The sequence below is a fragment of the Phycodurus eques genome, chromosome 18, assembly GCF_024500275.1.
Source record: "Phycodurus eques isolate BA_2022a chromosome 18, UOR_Pequ_1.1, whole genome shotgun sequence".
Classification (NCBI taxonomy): domain Eukaryota; kingdom Metazoa; phylum Chordata; class Actinopteri; order Syngnathiformes; family Syngnathidae; genus Phycodurus; species Phycodurus eques.
Window position 1 is genome coordinate 3,984,861 of NC_084542.1, and position 20,682 is coordinate 4,005,542.

Consider the following 20,682-nt stretch of genomic DNA (forward strand, 5'->3'; position numbering starts at 1 on the left):
AATAAGGCTAAACTGGTTTCTCACATTCACATGGTGCTTTTTCTTTCTACTCAGCACAATAAAGTAATGCTTTTTACAACATTCCCGTTTTCCCCATGAGACTCCTGTATTTTACTAGCCTCGGGGTGTAACGATTTTCTTGGAGTTGAGTCTCCCAGTTGCTGGGATAGTCACTTTTTTGGATTTAAAGTATGATTACATTTAAATAAGGGCCTTTCACACTGTTGGTTGCTATCTGCAGTTGCCGTTTCCTCACATCTTTCTGGTCTCATATCAAATTCTGTACTCAATTAAGGAGCATTCACCTCTGTATAATAAAAACAATCCGATATCAGATGGCAACAAACTATTAAGCAGCAGCATCCTGTAACTACGTCTCTTGGCAGCAGAGGCCGCTGTTGCATTACGCATAAGATAGAAATGTGCCAACGACACTTATTTTTTTTCTCTTTTTGCATAAGGGACGCCTTCAGTCCCTATAACATTTGTTAATCTGTATCATCCACAACTGTTGTATAAATGGCTTTATTTACGAGGGTGTATTAGGGTCAGCTAGTGAGACAGAGAAAGGGGAAAAAAAAAAAAAGCCGAGGTGTAATTTAAAGTCGTCATGACGACATTTAAATTTGACAGGACGGGATTTCACGTCTTCATGAAAACTGCACATAATCAACTTGTATTTATTTTGTGTGATCTGCAGCTAAAGCAGCTGGGCCACAGTGTGGATAAGGTGGAATTCATTGTGATGGGTGGGACCTTCATGGCTCTGTCCGAAGAGTACAGAGATTACTTCATTAGGAATCTCCACGACGCTTTGTCTGGACACACTTCAAACAATGTGGCCGAGGCTGTAAGGTAAACTAAAGTTTATCAGGTTTTTTTGTTTAGTTTTTTTCCCCCATAACAATTTTCTAATTACTTTCTTAAAAGTTTAGAGCCGTAGGGAATCTAAACTTCAGTAGAAACTCTAATGTTGAAGGCCTTTTACTAGTTAAATTTTTATTTAAAAGCGCACTCACACACACACACACACACACACACACGCACACACAGAGAAAGCTGCAACAAATTTCAGAGGGCCTAAGTAAATCTCGTCAACTCGGTGAGCAACCAAAGGATTCTTTGTACCATGTGCTCTTATTCAACTGTTAAGTTTTAAAAAAATAAAATAAAAAAATGTTATTTTATCTTTAAATTTTACTCAAAACATTGACTGTCTAGTTAATAAAGGTTTCACGATGATGCCATTTTGATCCTGGAAAGAATGAATCCCATTCCTGTTCTATTTTTTTCCTTCACGAATTGTCTTTAAATACGAACACGTTGTTGACCAATATGCGGGATCTATTTTAATACACGAGTAAATGAATGTAATATTGCTGTGTACACTAGAGGGAACTGTTGCATTATCTGAGCGCTTCTTGATGTGACGGGGGTAAAATTGCATGCAATTCAAGACAGAGGCTAAATGTAGCTCTGGGGCTTTTTTTTTTTTTGCGGGGGGCTAAGCGTGCTAGCCAGTGTTAGTCTCAAACAAATTGTTCCTGCACTTGTACTCTGACCATCCACAATACACAAGAACTGACACCCTGATTCCGCTCAACACAACATCAACCATTCCGTTAGATGAAGCTTTAATGCTCATGCCAGCAGACTCCTTTAATCGTCTGATCTAAATTTCAGGAGAAATAGGGCCATCTCTGGGAGTTTTTTTGGGGCCTACTTCCTTCTTGTTTACTCGAGGTACTGAGCTTTGAATGAAATTGGGCCCACGCCTGCTTGGAATGACTAACAACTTTTAAGATGACTTGGAGAAGATTCAAAGTCAAAGTAGAATTACCCATTTGCTCAGGAGGTTTTGACGTCAGACGATTTGGACCAAATAATAGCTTTTTCACAGGACTTTGTTTGTTTACTTCCTTGAAGTCTGATAAGACCAAAGAGGGCAGTTTGATTGTGCATCATTTTCCCAGCATATGTATGTGTTTGCCGTGTGTGTGTGTGTGTGTGTGTGTAAGAAAAAGCTTATCACCTATCAGCAGGCCTTGTTAAGATGCTTTGATTGCAGTAATTGCTATGGAGTTTCAGTGGCAAGGAGGACATGCTTGGTGTATGTGTTTATAGGATGTGTGCACTACGTATGACACTCACCTCTCACCATGGCCACGCTGCGCCAAATCTTTTCACATCAGCGAGATACCTCGAGATAATCACCCAAGATAATAGACTTTTTATTGATTCATTTCACACAATCTGATTGTCCTCTCAGCAGCACAAACTCCTATAATTGGTGTATATCAGCCAGCAGACTGTAAAAGATGGATATTTACTGCCAGCACCTTCAGAATCAGAAGAAATGTGACCTGGCATGTGGGAAGCTAATGGTCATTGGAAAATGAAAGCGGGTTGGTGTGGTGATGAGACATTTCTTTTGGCTTAGTCGAACGTTATTACACAGAGTAGACAAAGCTCGGGAAAAAGAAACTTGACTGCAGAAAGTGCCTTACTTTTGTAATTGGTAAAAGAAAAATTTGAATTTCATCAATGGCTTTATTTACGAGGGTGTATTAGGGTCAGCCAGTGAGACAGAGAAAGGAGAAAAAAAAAAAAAAAAAAAAGCCGAGGTGTAATTTAAAGTCATCATGACGACATTTAAATTTGACAGGACGGGATTTCACGTCTTCATGATATGAGATATAAAGTCGTCATGATGAGATACTGTTGTCACGATGAAATTTAAAGTCATCATGAGGAGATTTAAAATCAACAATTGACGTGAGGAGCCCGGTTAACATAGAGTTAACATAAAAATCAACAGTTGACGAGAGCGTATCCCAGCATAGCAACTGAGTCTACGTGACCGCCGGTCGTCAATTGTTGACATTATGCGTAAACTCTGTTAACCGGGATCCTTTCGTCTATTGTGGACTTGTCATCTCATCATGATGACTTTAATTTCGTCACGATGACTTTCAATCCTGTCGACTTTAAATGTCATTGTTTTAAATCTTTAAAACTTTAAATCACATCTCATCCTTTTTTTTTTTTTTCCTCTGGGTGCTGTTGTATTTATTATCATTACCATATTGGATAATTCCAAACTGAACACAACAACATTTTGCTAAAAATGTCACTTTGGACAATTCTATGCTTCTGATGTCATGGGAACAGTTTGGAATCCCGAACAGCTTTGGGATCGACTACACTAGAGGTTATGAGCCAAATTCTGTAAGGTCCAACATCTCTGACGTAACAAAAATTTCCACAGATACACTTCAAAATCTCTTAGAAAACCTTCCCAGAAGATTGGAAGCTGTTTGATTTGTAAAAAAGTAGACTTCCCATTTCAGTTTATGTGCCTTATGAGACCAAATCCATAACTTCCCATTTCAGTTTATGTGCCTAGTCATGGTAATAATTTTATCTATATTGTGTAATATAATGATGATGATGATAATATACATTAACAATAATTAAAGCTTGTCACAGGCAGCACGGTTATCTTGTAGGAAGCACGTTTGCCTCACAGTTCGGAGGTTTGGGGTTTCCAATCTCGGCTACGGCCTTACTGTGTGGAGTTTGGCTGTTGCGTGGGGTTTTCTCCAGATACTCTGAATTCAAATTTCAAAATCATGGTTTTTGACAGCAGAGTCCACAGAGCAGAGTCATGTCCCAAAACAGTGTGTAGTTCGCCAAAAGTCAGGAGAACAAATGTTCTAGAAAATGGATGGATGAAAAAAGTTGTAAGCAGCGATGAAGAGGCCCTCCCACTCCCTTTTTCCTGATGAATCCTCAAAATGATCATTAAACTGTGACAACATGCTCCACCCACATTAGATGACGTAGGCATAAAAGCTTCACGTCACCCATCTGTCGAGGGTACCTGCTTCCAGTTTGGGTGAATTCCGTATTTGTAGTTGGTCAAAGTATGAGCTGTGAAATTTGCTTTTTCCTCTGAATTTAATGTCCAGCGGTGAAGCTGGTGTGGGTGGCAAAATTGTTTTTAACTTTAAAGGGGGTACGACCTTTGGTGGGGGATATTTTTTTGGGGACTCTTAAAATACGTAAATCTTTAAAAGATGCATGGGCTTGCTTCCTTTAAAAGAGTTTTGGGTCATGTGGAAGCCCCCCAAAATGCAAGAATAACAATAACAAATACAAGAGGGCTTTTGCACCGCCTGTGCTCAAGCCCTATAAAAATAATGATAATGATGCTGCAGCTGCATATGTAGCCACATTAAAATAATCAGCGTGAATGCACTCAAAAAGTAGACTTAGTGTTTACCAATGTCTTGCACTGATGATGTCGTGCACAGTATGTGCCATTAGAGGTTGTTCTGTTGTGCTGTGGGACTCTCAGTAGACTAGAGCTGAAAGATGATGACTCATAGTAGTGGGTAAAATTGAAATCCATTCTAGAATTCAGTTGCACTGCTAAAAATGAGCCAGCCTTATTCTACCTGCGCTATTCATCATGCAAAGTTCGATTCGTTTACACGTACTCCAATGTACACAATTTAGCTCCTCTCAAACACAGATTACAAATCAATGTAAGTAGAGTTAGTGTTACTTTAATTGTAAATGAATTACGGGATGAGAGACTGGCAGGAAAGAAATAGAATTGGAACTTTTTGTTTTGTTTGGTGTCACGACCTCCCCTTTTCACAATCTTCTTGATATTCAATACAAGAGCTGTATCATTTAATTATTTAAAAAAATATATATTTTACAAAGAAATTATTAATACCCAAAGCAGTACTAATGTAACAATATATTTATCAAGTGTCCGACAAATGTATTTTTGAATTCTTTTCAATGATGATCTCATTGTACAATATGTGAGGGCTGGATATCAAACACGTACACAAAAAGAATTGTCTTGTGTATGTTTCAATAACGAATTCAATACATTTTACTTAAAACACCAGCAGTACTTTATTGGTATTGGGTTTATTCAAGGTCTTTTTTTCTACACTGGACTGGAATGAGCGCAATTACAGCCATCATAACCGTAAAGCCAAGGGCAATTAAACCAAAACAGTGCTGAAAGATGTTAAGTTAGCTGATAATACTTTCTTGGCTTACTGTAACTTTGAAGAGCAACTTTCACAGTACATATACTGTAGTCCATTTATTGTTATCATAACCCAAAGGATGGTACTGATTCTTACTTCAAGAAAGTCTGTATCCATTTACAATAAAAACTTTCTCTATATAATTAATTTAAATTGCTTTTGACATAAAACAAATACACATTAATATCTCATTTAACATTATTTGCTTTGCAATCAAATTTTTTGCTATCATATTAATTTTATTGCATCTACATGTCCTTAATGCGAGGTTAATGTTAACTTTGCGAGTAATGAGCCTTGCACTCTTTCAGGATGTAAATTGATGTTGCTAAATTACCCCAGTAATGTTGCCTCTGTCAAAGTAAATCACAAAATAAAATAAAAAAAATAAAAAAACATCTACAGGTACTCTGAGCGCAGTAACACCAAGTGCGTAGGAATCACTATCGAGACGCGGCCCGACTACTGTCTGAAGCGACACCTGAGTGACATGCTGGGCTACGGCTGTACGAGACTGGAGATCGGTGTCCAGAGTGTGTATGAAGATGTGGCCAGAGACACGAACAGGTCAGTAGGCTGACTGCAAGAGTCCGCAAGACCAAGTAAGGACATGGCCTGACCATTTATGTGATCTGTCCCCACAGGGGCCACACAGTTCGTGCCGTGTGTGAGTCTTTCCACTTGGCAAAAGATGCCGGCTTCAAAGTGGTGGCCCACATGATGCCGGACCTGCCCAATGTAGGCATCGAAAGAGATATGGAGCAGTTCATTGTAAGCTTTATTATTATTATTATTATTATTAGTAGTAGTAGTAGTAGTAGTAGTAGTAGTCGTATTATAAAAAATCTAAATAGAGCACAACCAAGTAAACAAGCACGAAGGAAGTATTTATTGTGGAGGTAGCAGTTCCCTGACTAAAATTACATTATATTTAAAACAAATTGATTTTAAAAGAATACTAAGTTTACTATGCAGTAATGACTTATGGTATACTGCAAGTATTTCCATGTTCTTGTCTTAATTCATCGACGCATGGGTCGTCTACTAGAAACAAATGCTGCCTTTCCCCAAGTAGACACTTTTTGTTTTCCTTTTGGGGAACAAGGAGTGGTAACTGCAATCTCCACAGATTATAGACAATGTTGAATTTCATGTTCAGTGTTCGCTTATGATCCCAGCAGATCATTGATAATTTAGGGCCATATTGTCACATTCATGTGGAAGTCTTTTTAAAAATTATTTATTATTATTTTTACTATGTGCCTGGCTTGCGCACCATTAGGTGGAGATCAGGTGCGCCATCAGGTGGAGATCAGGTGCACCATCAGGTGGGCAAGCCCTTGCACTTGCCTTCTGTCATAATAACTTCTGGCCCCACCCATTGTGCGGAAGCGGCTTGTGTGCGCAACCACCAATTCGGTGTGACTTTTAGAGTTCTGAAACTCACTGTAAAGCCTGTTGCGTCGACATTCCTGAGACGTGAATGCCATAAAAATTTGAAATTGCTTTCCGTAAAGGATGCGGAAGTTAATCCTCGTCAGTGAGATGTGCACACCGCTGACATGCCCACCGTTCCAACACACTTTGTAGGAGAGCATGTTTTTTTTTTTCATTCAGTATGAAATAAATCCAATAAATAAAATAATCAGAATACTGAGATTATGACTGAACGCGTGTTTTGAGGTCCGCCATGGGAAAGCGGATGAACCCGCTGTTGTTTATTACCCGTGCCCTGCAAGCATCTTGCGGGAAATCACGGGGCGCATCATCCTTCACGGGGCACCAGACTTAAAACAGCCTTGAAGTGCGGAAGAGGAAAGGTTCTTAAATCCATGGGAAAATGTGTGTAGTTTGCAGGTCCTTCCAGATATGAGAGAGAATGCCCACATTTCAGAGTTGCGCCACCCAGAGTCATTACTATGACAGGTTTGATTTGACCGGAGAATGCGCATAGTCAGAAAGGTGCGCACACGAGAGTATATGGCCATCAGTTGCTAACCCAAACAGGAGCAACTGTCTCTCAGATGAATTTTAAGTGTGGATTCTTACTAGCTGATACTCAGATGTTGTAAACCGCAAATATAAAATTCTAAATAAAGAGTTCCAAGTATTCCAAAAATTCTCAAACTCGTTTGTATCAGGGCAGCGCGGTGACCAGCTGGTTAGCACATCTGCTTCACAGTTCTGAGGACCCAGGTTCAAATCCGGCCTTGCCTGTATGGAGTTTGCATGTTCTCCCCGTGTCTGCGTAGCTTTTCTCCGGGTACTCCGGTTTCCTCCCACATCCCAAAAACATGCATGGTAAGTTAATTGAAGAGTCTAAATTGCACATAGGTGTGAATGTGAGCGCAAATGTTTGTTTATAAGTGTCCTGCGATTGGCTGGCAACCAGTTTAAGCTGTACCCCACCTCTCGCCAAAAGATAGCGCTGATAGGTTCCAGCACGCCCACGACCTTAGTGAGGCTAGGTGGAATGGAAAATGGATGGATGGGATAGTTTGTATAAGTCAAGGGTACATAATTCTAATCCTCCCAAGTATTGGTTCAAATTATAAACCCGTATTTTAAGTAGGACTCCTGATCTAGTGTTGTTTCATTCGCGAATGTTTTGTGCAAAAGAACAAATCTTTTCAGTAAAATTATATGAACTGGTCATTCTTTCTCCACGGCCTGGTAACAAATGCCTCACGGCCCGGTACCGGCCCGCAGACCGGTTGTTGAGGACGACTGTTATAGAGTACAAATGATATGTCTGCTGCTATGTATACATTTATTAAGAACAACTCATATAATACCTATTATGCCCATCCTTCGTTACACTGAGTTTTTGTATCGTGCTTTTCTCTTATGGCAGATAAATGATATTAAGACATGATAAACCCTACTGTGGACAATGGCGGCTGGGTAGGTCAAATATAGGTGTACATTTGTCTGCAGTTTTTGTGGTATCGTACGAAATCAGGTTATAATATTTAATAAATAATATACTTTTTGACATTTAAACTTTGTCATTAAAGTTGCATGAATCGGAAATGTAGGCACATTTTATAAGCATAAGCAGAGAAAAAAAAACATTGTTTTTTTTTTTTGTTACCACCTAATTACTTTTTAATCTTGGAGAATAGTCTTTTTATCTCTCTTATTAGGAATTTACCTTAGAAATTCAGATCCTTTCAGATTGCCCTTCAATAACCATCTCGTCTGAGTTCTTCTCATTTGGGAGACCTACCTTTCTTTAACGCACACAGTGGGACAAAGAGGGTCAAAAGTGTGACGTACTTCCTGTGTCTTAATCAACCTAAAGCATCTCATATAATGGGAATCAAGCATTAGATCACTAGTATGCCTTATTTTCCTAATGCCGTTTTTAGTTCTTCCCCAAATTTTTATTATTGACTATTTTCTTCAGGTTGATATCAAGTCATTAAAGTGATGCATCAAGTCAGTTATTAGCTTTGATGTTCATGGCATTGTCAGGTCTCATTTTGCTCCACCTCACCATGCGTCATTACTACTTACTGCACAGTGGTGTAGTATCAAAGTAGTCCTTCATGTTGAATCCAAAATAGCAACACTGTCACTACCGACTGCGAAGTGACTCAAAAGAAGAGGTTGTCAGATGTCTCTCAACAGCAGGCTCACTCTGCTGCTCTGATTGGAAACGCAGCTTTAATGCGAACGTGACGAATCAGAACAGAGCGTGACTGTAGGATATCAACAACTCAGTTTGATCCCTTGAACAATTTCTGCTTATTTGGAAGCTTTTTGCTTTGTTACACTAAAAATTAAGAAATTAAGAACTGCAATGATGCAAAACAAGGATGTATAACTAATCGGTGAGCATGAGATTGTGACACGCCACTGCGGGTCTTATGGAAATGTGTCAGTTAGTGTTTCAGTGTCTGAAACGAACGTCTGAGGTCTCTGAGGTCTCCTATCTCTGGGGTTGAGGTCACCGAGATGGTTAAAAAGCTCCTCGGTGGCAAGGCCCCGGGAATGGATGAGATTCGCACGGAGTTTCTAAAGCCTCTGGATGTTATAGGGCTGTCCTGGTTGGCACGCCTCTGCAAAATCGTGTAGACATCGGGGACAGTGCCTCTGGATTGGCAGACTGGGGTGCTGGTCCCCCTTTTTAAGAAGGGCTTCTCCTTCGCCGTAGGGTGTGTTACAACTACAGGGGGATCACACTCCTCAGCCTCCCTGGTAAGGTCTATTCAGGGGTGTCTCCAACTCGACCTTGAGCAGTTCGCAGCCAAGTGTGAAGCGGCTTGGATGAGAATCAGCACCTCCAAATCTGAGACCATGGTCCTCACTCGGAAAAGGGTGGAGTGCCCTCTCCAGGTCGGGGATGAGATCCTTCCCCAAGTGGAGGAGTTCAAATATCTTGGTGTCTTGTTCACGAGTGAGGGAAGAATGGAACGGGAGATTGATAGGCAGATTGGTGCAGCGTCTGCAGTAATGCGGACTTTGTATTGGTCCGTTGTGGTGAAGAAGGAGCTAAGACGAAAGGCGAAGCTCTCAATTTACCGGTCGATCTACTTTCCTACCCTCACCTATGGTCACGAGCTGTGGGTCGTGACCGAAACAACAAGATCCCGGATACAAGCGGCCGAACTGAGTTTCCGCCGCAGGGTGTCCGGGCTCTCCCTTAGAGATAGGGTGAGAAGCTCGGTCATCCGGGAGGGGATCAGAGTAGAGCCGCTGCTCCTCCGCATTGAGAGGAGCCAGATGAGGTGGCTCGGGCATCTGATTAGGATCTCCCTGGTGAGATGTTCCAGGCACGTCCCACCGGGAGGAGACCCTACTAGTGATGACTCAGGACATGCTGGAAAGACTGTCTTCCGGCTGGCCTGGGAATGCTTCGGGATCCCCCCGGAAGAGCTGAATGAAGCGGCTTGGGAAAGGGAAGCCTGGGCTTCCCTGCTAAAGCTACTGCCCTCACGACGCGACATTGGATCAGCGAAAGAAAATGGATGGATAGATAGATTCATCGAAGCAGCGACGCCTGCGTTGCTTACGGTTTAGCGTGATTTGACGCTTAACGTTATAAATCAAGGTATTTTGTTTCGTGAAGGGTACCACGTGGGGTCTGAATACTTTCCGTACCCACTGTGTGTGTGTGTGTGTGTGTGTTTACACGCGCACACACACACACACACACACACACACACACACACACACAGGTTCCCTCTTAATCTCATGAGATTGTGACATTGTATCAAATGAAATTTCTGCAAAATGTTTTGCTCGTCCAAAAAAAGCCTTCAAATTAGAGTAAAATTTAATTATTTCTCAACGTATCACGTCGACCTCATTACTTGGGGTACCTCTTCTCCGATTGGGTGACAAGTTTCTGTTACAAATATCCACCAACCACTCGTACAGACCAAAATTCCAAGATGTCGACGTTCAAAATTACCGTGATGTTTCTAACGGCATCATTTGCATTCAAAACTCTTTGACTTTAGTAGCGCAAATGTAATATTTTTGGTGAGAAGAGCAGTGCGGGCCGTAAAATAGGTCATGTATGTCAGCAATCAATTAAGTTTTCATTAACTTGTTTGTTATGTAGGAATATAGAGGTGTTTGAAGTGCTTATTCCAAATTTTTATTTTTTTTCAATGAAAATTCCACAAAAATGGCTGCCACTTGTTACGTTGCTTATGTGACCAATAACTGAGAAGCTTCTCTTGCTTGATAGCATGGCAATTAGGATGTATTTCTCCCTTGACTTTATCTGTGTAGCAAATGTTGAACACCTTTAAAACATAAAATTGCACAATTAAATAAAATGTACATGGTGTGTGTCTGTCGCTATTGTGTCTGTCTGTGGGGTTCTTGGACTGGTTTCCTTGTGTGAAAGTGTATCGTGATCATATGGTAATACTATGGTAATAAAGTTGATAGCAATGGGGAGGACATTAAATGTCGCTTTCAATCCGATCCCACTTGACACCTTATCTTTTTCCAAAATGTCTGAGTGCACCATTTTCTTTGTCTTAACTTCCCTCAATTCCAACTATTTATTTCTGTGTTCTTCTGTAGTCTTGACTCATCTTTCCACTGAATTAATTTCACCACATTCCCAGATTCCACAATCAGAATGTCGCTCCTCCATATCAAGCCTAAGCTCTCATGAATTCCCCGTGCTTCTAAGAGATGCAGGTCCTTAAATGTCTTAGCTCCAGGATTCAAAATAATCATCTCTTGATCTTTTAACCCTAGTTCCATGAAACTTTTTCTGCCATCGCAGTCACACATGGACCCCCATTGAAAGCAGCCGATGAATGAGACAGTTGCAGAAAGTAATGATATGGAAGAAAGAAGTAGCTACAGTGTTTTTTATCAGGATTTCTAAATTGTGGGACACTGTTTCTGTTCTTGAGAAATACAACCCAAATTCCAATGAAGTTGGGACGTTGTGTTAAACACATGCTGGCTCAAAATGTTCAACCTATATTTAATTGAATACACTACAAAGACAAGATATTTAATGTTCAAACTGATCAACTTTATTGTTTTTAGCAAATAATCATTAACTTATAATTTTATGGCTGCAACACGTTCCAAAAAAGCTGGGACAGGTGGTAAAAAAGACTGAGAAAGTTGAGGAATGCTCATCAAACACCTGTTTGGAACATCCCATAGGTGAACAAGCTAGTTGGGTATAGGTAGGTGCCATGATTGGGTATAAAAGGAGCTTCCCTAAATTGCTCAATCATTCACAAGCAAAGATGGGGCGAGGTTCACCTCTTTGTGAACAAGTGCGTGAGAAAATAGTCGAACAGTTTAAGGACAATGTTCCTCAACGTATAATTGCAAGGAATTCAGGGATTTCATCATCTACGGTCCATAATGTCATCAAAAGGTTCAGAGAATCTGGAGAAATCACTGCATGTAAGCGGCAAGGCCGAAAACCAACATTGAATGCCGTGACCTTTGATCCCTCAGGCGGCACTGCATCAAATACCGACATCAGTGCGTAAAGGATATCACCACATGGGCTCTGGAACACTTCAGAAAACCAATGCCAGTAAATACAATTTGGCGCTACATACTTTACTATGCAAAGCACAAGCCATTTATCAACAACACCCAGAAACGCCGCCGGCTTCTCTGGGCCCGAACTCATCTAAGATGGACTGATGCAAAGTGGAAAAGTGTTCTGTGGTCCGACGAGTCCACATTTTAAATAGTTTTTTGAAATTGTGGACGTCGTGTCTTCCGGGCCAAAGAGGAAAAGAACCATCCGGACTGTTATGGATGCAAAGTTCAAAAGCCAGCATCTGTGATGGTATGGGGCTGTGTTAGTGCCAATGGCATGGGGAAGTTACACATCTGTAAAGGCATCATTAAGGCTGAAAGGTACATAAAGGTTTTGGAGAAACATATGCTGCCATCCAAGCAATGTCTTTTTTTATGGACGCCCCTCCTTATTTCAGCAAGATAATGACAAATCACATTCTGCACGTGTTACAACAGCGAGAGTTTTTTAAAATATTTTTTAAATTTTTAATTGTATTTTTTTTTTTGTTAGTATCACGGTACGACAGTAAACCCTGCCCTTACTTTCAAGCCCTCCTATGCAAGGCGCTGATGTGGGATGGTGATTGAGTGTGACCTATCATAATTTTCTGTGAATTTCGACACCAGTGCCATATTGATAGAACATTGTCATTTTCTGTTGAGACGATTGAGACTGAATCAAGAGGTTGGAGCCAAAGAGTGCGCTCCATTTTGCCTCAGCAGCTTCTCGCTGTGATTACGAAGCAATCTAGTTGTGAGATTTTGTTTGTTTGGTTATTTACGATTGTATTATTTGTTTTGTGTACAGCGCTTTGGTACAGCTGCGGCTGTTGTGAAAGTGCTATATAAATACAGTTGATTTGAGTTGAGAGCGTTTGGTAGTTTTGGCTTTGGGTGGAGGTGCCAAGTCTGTTGTGCAACAAGTGCTGTTGCATTAAATCAGCATGTCCATAAAGCTTGTCAGCAGAAGGTTGCTCTAAAATTTACTGCTATGGCGCTGTGCTGACTTTGGACTTAAGAAAATGTAGTGGATCAGTACCTTTGGATGACGCAAGGCACCCCAACCATCACTGACTGTGGAAACTTTACACTTGACTTCAAACAGCTTGTGTTTTGGGCCTCTCCACTCTTCCCCCAGCATCTAGGTCTTTGATTCCCAAATGTAATGTGAAATTAACTTCCTCTGAAAAAATTATTGACTTGGACCACTGAGCGATAGTCCAGGACTTGTTCTGCTTAGCCCTGGTACGACACTTCTGATGCTGTACCTGGTTCAGGAGTGGCTTGACACTAGGAATCCTTTGTGTTAATCTGTTTAGATCCAGAACTCTTAAGAGCATCCATCTTGTTGAGCAACAACCTTATGTGGCTCGCCTTTCTTGTGGAAGGTGTTATTGACTATTGTATGGACAACAGTCGAGTCAGCAGTTTTCCCAATGAATTTAAAGGCTACTGAACCTGAATTAGATACCATTTAAAGACTCTGGAAGCATTTGCAGATTTTTCAAGTAATTAGGTGATTAAAATCTGACATCAGCCTGAGTACCCTAGGGTAACCCACACAAGCACAGGGAAAACACGATAACGAAAAGGTCCAAATCAGGATTCAGACAGTCAACCCAACCTGAATTATTCTTGTTGCGAGGATGCAGAGTCAACTAATATGCCTCACTGCTTCTGTCTTGAAATCTCATATTTATTTTTATCATCTAATTGGCAAGAACAAATCAAACGCTTTTGATATGATGCAAGCATCAGATGAGATTTCGGTGGAAAGATCTTCTATCAATTGAGCCTCCTTGAAAATTGAATTCTAGCCTCATTGGCACAACTCCAGTAGTGTTGAGCCAGAGGAAGCCCAGATATTATTTTTGTCTCGTAATAGCAATCAAATGTATTCCATTTTTTTTATGATGTGATCTTATAAAAATGCAGCTGTCAGACCGGATGACAGCCACAGGCAGGCAATGAGCATCTATAGCACAACTCTCCATCCTCCTTGCGTCTCCATGGTTGTCCTGATAGTGAAATTCGATTACAATTCCCCTCTCGCCTGCGATCCTCTTTCAGTTATCTCTCGTTTACAGATGCTCTCTGTCCAGGGAGAGACGTCCTCAACAGGGTTTCTCTCCATGTAACAAGAGCTACAGTATGATATGAGTACTAAATAAAAAGTAAGCCAAACAAAAGGTCACACAACTAATCTTTTTTATAGGTGGGAGTATAATATTATTGCAGTCAGGTTTCCGTCCTGCTCCGATTCGATTTAATGATGTGGGAGCAGTGACGACAACCTATTTTCAAGACTCTTTTCAAACGTTCTCGGTGCCGATTTTGACAGTCAGCAGAGGGAAGTGTAAAATGGCAGGAAATGATATTGATTCACTGCACAGATCCAGATTGCTTCATCTGTTTGGTTTTATTGAATAATTCAGAGCTGTCTTTTCGTGTTCTCCTCTTTGACATCCACTTTATACAGTGGGTGGCTGTTCATAACGTTTGAGTCAGGAACTTTGCACAGAGACCATTCTTTTGATATATATTTATTTTCCCCCCATCATTTCTCGACAACTACAGTAACTAATCTAAAATGTATAATCAAACAGCCCTCTGTCTATTTATTTATTTTATTTTATTTTTTGTCAAGTAGAGTAATTCACATTCAGAAAAGTTTATATCCCCATCCATCTCTGTGGGGCAGTGCAGCAAAGCTTGGATTAATGGTGCAAATTTTATGGCTATATTTTAAAACCTATTGTAGCGTGATGGACATTTTTTGCTGTTGTTTGACAGGAACGGTTACTGGCCTCATGAGTAAGGCATAGGCGCAACTTTTGGATGAATGGTATTTCTAATCATTCTTGTGGAATCATGCATTTACTGTAGTAGTACACGGGATAGAATAGCACTAGAAATCGTGATGTCTTACTCATGGACAAAATTGTTGGTTAATGAAATAACTGACAAGACTGGCATTCGCCAAAATGCATATCGATAAGCCACAACGATCTGGGAGAATTTCCTTTGGACATATGAGACAGAACTGGAGGTTTTTGGCAAGTCACATCTATAAAGGTATTTTTACAGCTGCAAAAAATTAAGCGTACAAAGAAAAGTAGACTATATATACTATGAAACATGGCGGAGGCTCAGTTACAGTACATTCTGGGGCTGCTTTGATGCAGCTGTCATCTGTGCAGGGTACAATGAAATCTCAAGAGTATCAAGGCATTCTTGACCATAATGTCCTGCCCAGTGTCAAAAAGCTTGGTCTCAGCCGCAGGTAATCGGTCCGCCAACAGGACAAAGAACCAAAACATCCATCTATCCATCCATCCATTTTCTGAGCCGCTTCTCCTCATTCTGGTCGCGGGCGTGCTGGAGCCTATCCCAGCTATCATCGGGCAGGAGGCGGGGTACACCCTGAACTGGTTGCCAGCCAATCGCAGGGCACATGCAAACAAACAACCATTCGCACTCACATTCACACCTACGGACAATTTTTTTAGAGTTGTCAATTAACCTACCACGCATGTTTTTGGGATGTGGGAGGAAACCGGAGTGACCGGAGAAAACCCACGCAGGCACGGGGAGAACATGCAAACTCCACACAGGCGGGGCCGGGGATTGAACCCGGGTCCTCAGAACTGTGAGGCAGACGCTCTAACTAGTCATCCACCGTGCCGCAGAACCAAAACACACATCCTAAAATACCCACAAATGGCCCTGGAAGAATAATCGGACTATACACCATGATCTGAACTCAATTGAATATCAACACAGTGCCTCTTCTGGTTACTTCCATGTTGTACTCTCAATTGTTGTAATGCACAATCAATCAACAATCAGTTCCACTTAATCGACCAAGTTCTTAACAATTACTTGATTTTCATATCAATCCCATGTTACACCAGCAGCCATAAAGATTGACAACCAAAGCGGCCTACAGAAAAAAAATCTAGCGTCATCTCTTGTTGTCGAGAGCAAGCACGGATTTAGAGAGATTCTGGTTGAGACAATTTAGGGAATCTGTACATTGACAATCTACAACATTTATCTGTCTTTTTGCAGGAGTTTTTTGAGAACCCAGCATTCAGGCCCGATGGTTTAAAGCTTTATCCGACTCTGGTGATCCGGGGCACAGGCCTGTATGAGCTATGGAAGACGGGCCGCTACAAAAGCTATACACCCAGCACCCTAGTCGATCTGGTGGCCCGAATCCTGGCGCTGGTGCCACCCTGGACACGGGTTTATCGTGTGCAGAGGTAAGTGGGTGAAGGTAACTGCATCAGTCTCTAAGGCTGGTGGCTTGGATGTATTAATGTCATAAAAGAGATGTACTTTATTCATCCTGTGAGGGGAATTAAGGAAATATAAATATATATCTTTAAGTGAAAAATACCACAAAGATACACAAATGTGGAAAATCTTTCATGTATTTTAGATTATTAGTTAAAGAGTATGTGCGCATATACAGTGGGGCCAAAAAGTATTTAGTCAGCTACCATATATACGTATATATGTATATATATATATATATATATATATATATATATATATATATATATGTGTATATACGTATATATGTATATATATATATATGTATATATGTATGTATATATACATGTATATATACATATATATATATATATATATATATATATATATATATATATATATATATATATGTATGTATATATACATGTATATATACATATATATATAAATATATATATATGTATATGTATATGTATACATATATATATATATATATATATATATATATACATATATAAGCAATTTGCAACTAAGCAATGCGTGGACAATTTTAATTCATATTTCACGTTTACTGAGGTGCCATAAAGCCAATATAGCATCCCAAATAATAGAAAAAGTTGATTTGTTAAAATATGGGACCTTTAATATTTTAGTGGTCCTTTGAAGTGGTACACTGTATGACAGGATTATACTAAAATGGGTTCTGGTATTTTTATTACTTTATTTAGCTAAATTTTTTTACCCATACATTCCAACAGCTGTTATTCACTTCTCATCTAGTCAGGTCAGGACCATGCTTCTCTAAAATAATTTGCTTTGTCTCCACCCATTAGGGACATCCCCATGCCATTGGTGAGCTCTGGAGTGGAGCACGGAAACCTGCGAGAATTGGCACTAGCCAGGATGAAGGACATGGGCACTGAGGTAAGACGCCCCTATTAAGCTAAAAGACTAAAAAAAGAATCTAAACACTCACCGGGATCACCAAAGCCCTCAGATCATAGATCAGATTGATGCTAACCGCGGAATTTGCCTTAGCTGCTGTGGTAGGAGAAGAGGACAGATTTATAAACCTGCCAAGAATAGATCAGAACTAATGGAGTATAGAATAGAAGTGAACCACCTCCCCTGAGTTCATTCCAACTGATAACACCAGCATCATAAGACTCCCGTGGACCTGCTGGCAACCCTAAACATTCATCAGCCAACTTTTTCAAGTTTTAGTTCCCTTTTTACAACCTCACTACACAGCAAACCTACGTGCAAACATTAAATATACTGCTTTCCTTGTAAACGAGTTAGCAATTTAATTAAAAATGTCATTGTAATGCAGTCACAAATATTGCGTGTGTATCATTAGTTACCGCGACTACCTACCTGCTTTGTTTAGTATCATCAAACATATGTAAATATCAGACAAAGATAACCTAAGAAAACATACAATGCAATTTTTAAATGATTTTATTTAATTAAGGGGGGAAAAAAACAACTATTCAATGCTACCTGGCTCTGTGTGAAAAACTAAGTGTCAATTATTAATTGAGGGAACCATGAATTCTGTTCTTTACTAGAAAATCCTAAAGGAGAATGTTCGGCCATCAGTTTGTGACCTCAAGTTGAAGCGGACTTGGGTTCTGCAGCAAGACAATGATCCAAAACACATAAGCAAGGCAACTTCCATCCATCCATTTTCTGAGCCGCTTCTCCTCACTAGGGTCGCAGGCATGCTGGAGCCTATCCCAGCTGTCATCGGGCAGGTGGCGGGGTACACCCTGAACTGGTTGCCAGCCAATCGCAGGGCACATAGAAACAACCAACCATTCGCACTCACAGTCATGCCTACGGGCAATTTAGAGTCTCCAATTATTGCATGTTTTTGGGATGTGGGAGGAAACCGGAGTGCCCGGAGAAAACCCACGCAGGCACGGGGAGAACATGCAAACTCCACACAGGCGGGGCCGGGGATTGAACCTGGGTCCTCAGAACTGTGAGGCTGACGCTCTAACCAGTCATCCACCGTGCCGCAAGGCAACTTATGAAAGATTAAAAAAAAAAAAAAAAAGAAGGCTTTAGAGAGGCCTAGTCAAAGTCTGGGCCATTCATGCTCAAAAACCCTCCAGTGTTACTGAATTAAAAGAATTCTGCAATGAAGAGTGGGCCAAAATATCTTCACAGAGATGTGAAAGACTCATTGCGAATTATAGAAAACGCTTGATTTCAGTTGTTGCTGCTGTGGGTGGCCCAACCAGTTATTAAGTTTAGGGGGCAATTACTTTTTCCACACAGGTTCTCGGTAGCTTTGAATAGTTTTTCTTTTTCCTTAATAACCAAAATCATCATTTAAAAACTGCATTTTATGTTTAGTTAGGTTATCTTTGTCTGATATTTACATTTGTTTAATGATCTTAAGCATTAAAGTGGGGAAACTTTGCAAAAAAAAACAAAAAAACACTTTCACATCAATGTGTACAGAATGTATAGGACGAGAACACCCTTTTTTCCTCATGTAATAAATTGAGACCACAATAAATTATTTCCAAACTTGAAAAATGCCACATATGCCATGTCGATTTGAACTGAAAAAGAAAAATGTACACTCTGCTTGTCGCAAAAGTGTGCACATCCTGAATGCTCCAATTCGTCCCAAATGTCAGAATGTGTGTGTATCCCGCAGTTAAATCTTTCCTTGTGTGCAGTGTCGAGATGTGAGAACCAGAGAAGTGGGCATTCAGGAAATCCACCACAAAATTCGACCCTACCAGGTAGGCAAAAGCATCCTGGAGACCATCTCTGTTAAAGAGTCACACAATACTTCCTCGTGTGTTCAGGTTGAGCTAGTGCGGAGGGACTATGTGGCCAACGGTAGCTGGGAAACCTTCCTCTCCTACGAGGATCCCGAGCAAGACATTCTGATAGGACTGCTGCGGTTGCGCCGCTGCTCCCCGCAGTCGTTCCGACCAGAGTTGAAAGGCGGTGTGTCCATCGTCCGCGAGCTGCACGTATACGGCAGCGTGGTCCCCGTCAGCAGCCGGGACCCCAGCAAGTTCCAACATCAGGTACACAAGTCAGAAACCGATGCGACACTCTTGCAGTTAAAGTGTAGTTTAACTGCTATGATTTATCTTGGTTCATTAGGGCTTCGGCATGATGTTGATGGAAGAAGCGGAGAGAATTGCCACGGACGAACATGGCTCCTATAAATTGGCAGTCATCTCAGGTTTGAATTAGAAGCACGGGATGACTTCTTTTGACCCATCTGCAAACATGTATATGACAGGGAACCCCCATATACTGTCCCGTGAAAACGTATTGGCTCCCTTCTCAAATGCTAATATTTTTGCATAGTTTTCCCACTTTAAGATCATCAAACAAATGTAATTATCAGAGAAATATAACCCAAGTGAACTTAAAATGCTGTTTTTAAATGATTTCATTTATTTAGGCGAAAAAAACTATTTTGAAGTTACCAGGCCCTGTGTGAAAATGTAATTACCCCCCTTGTTAAATCATGAATTAATTGTGGCAAATCAATATTTTTAGTTAATTTTCACCGATCACACCCAATTACACACCTGATTACCTCCAGATCTGTTCAATCAAGAAGTGTCTTAAACAGAATCTGTCCCGACAAAATCAACTCGGACAAAAGATCTAAAAAAGCCGCAACAAAAATGACACGATCCAAATAAATTCCAGAACAGTCGAGAAATAAAGTAATTAATATCAGTCTGGAAAAGGTTACAGAAGCCATTTCTAAAGCTTTAGGACTCCATCGAACCATAGGGAAAGCCAATATCCTCACATGGAGAAAACATGGAACAGTGGTGAACCTTCAAAGATTATCCCCAAGACAACAGCAATGACTCATCCATGAGGCCACAAAGGAACTCAGGACAACTTCTAAAGAACTGCAGGACTTCCTTGCCTCAGTTAAAGGTCAGCGTTCATGACACAACAATAGGGAAGAGACTGGGCAAATATGGCATCCATGGCAGAGTTCCAAGGAGAAAACCACTGCTGACCAAAAAGAACCTAAAGGCTTGTCTTACTTTTGGGGGGCAAAACAATAAAAACAAAAAAAATCATCTGAATAATTCCCAAGACTTTTGGGAGAGAAAGTTGAGCTTTTTGGAAGGTGTGTGTCTCGTTACATCTGGTGTAAATGTAGCACAGCATTTCAGAAAAAGAACATCATACCAACACTCAAACATGGTGGTGGTAGTGTGATGGTCTTTGGCTGATTCGCTTCCTCGGGACCTGGATAACTTGCTGTGATTGATGGAGCCATGAATTATGCTCTTTA

At 40.6% G+C, this 20,682-nt stretch overlaps 1 protein-coding gene across 2 annotated transcripts in view; it reads left to right on the plus strand.

The window, feature by feature from the left end:
* elp3 (elongator acetyltransferase complex subunit 3) overlaps positions 1 to 20,682 on the plus strand; it is a 29,849-nt gene that overhangs the window by 4,338 nt on the left and 4,829 nt on the right. For both annotated transcript variants that reach the window (XM_061704514.1, XM_061704516.1), the window contains 8 exons: positions 701 to 855; positions 5,481 to 5,642; positions 5,720 to 5,846; positions 16,173 to 16,366; positions 17,213 to 17,303; positions 19,076 to 19,141; positions 19,208 to 19,435; positions 19,515 to 19,596. In XM_061704514.1, the coding sequence (XP_061560498.1) occupies positions 701 to 855; positions 5,481 to 5,642; positions 5,720 to 5,846; positions 16,173 to 16,366; positions 17,213 to 17,303; positions 19,076 to 19,141; positions 19,208 to 19,435; positions 19,515 to 19,596 (1,105 nt within the window). The remainder of the gene's footprint in view (positions 1 to 700; positions 856 to 5,480; positions 5,643 to 5,719; positions 5,847 to 16,172; positions 16,367 to 17,212; positions 17,304 to 19,075; positions 19,142 to 19,207; positions 19,436 to 19,514; positions 19,597 to 20,682) is intronic.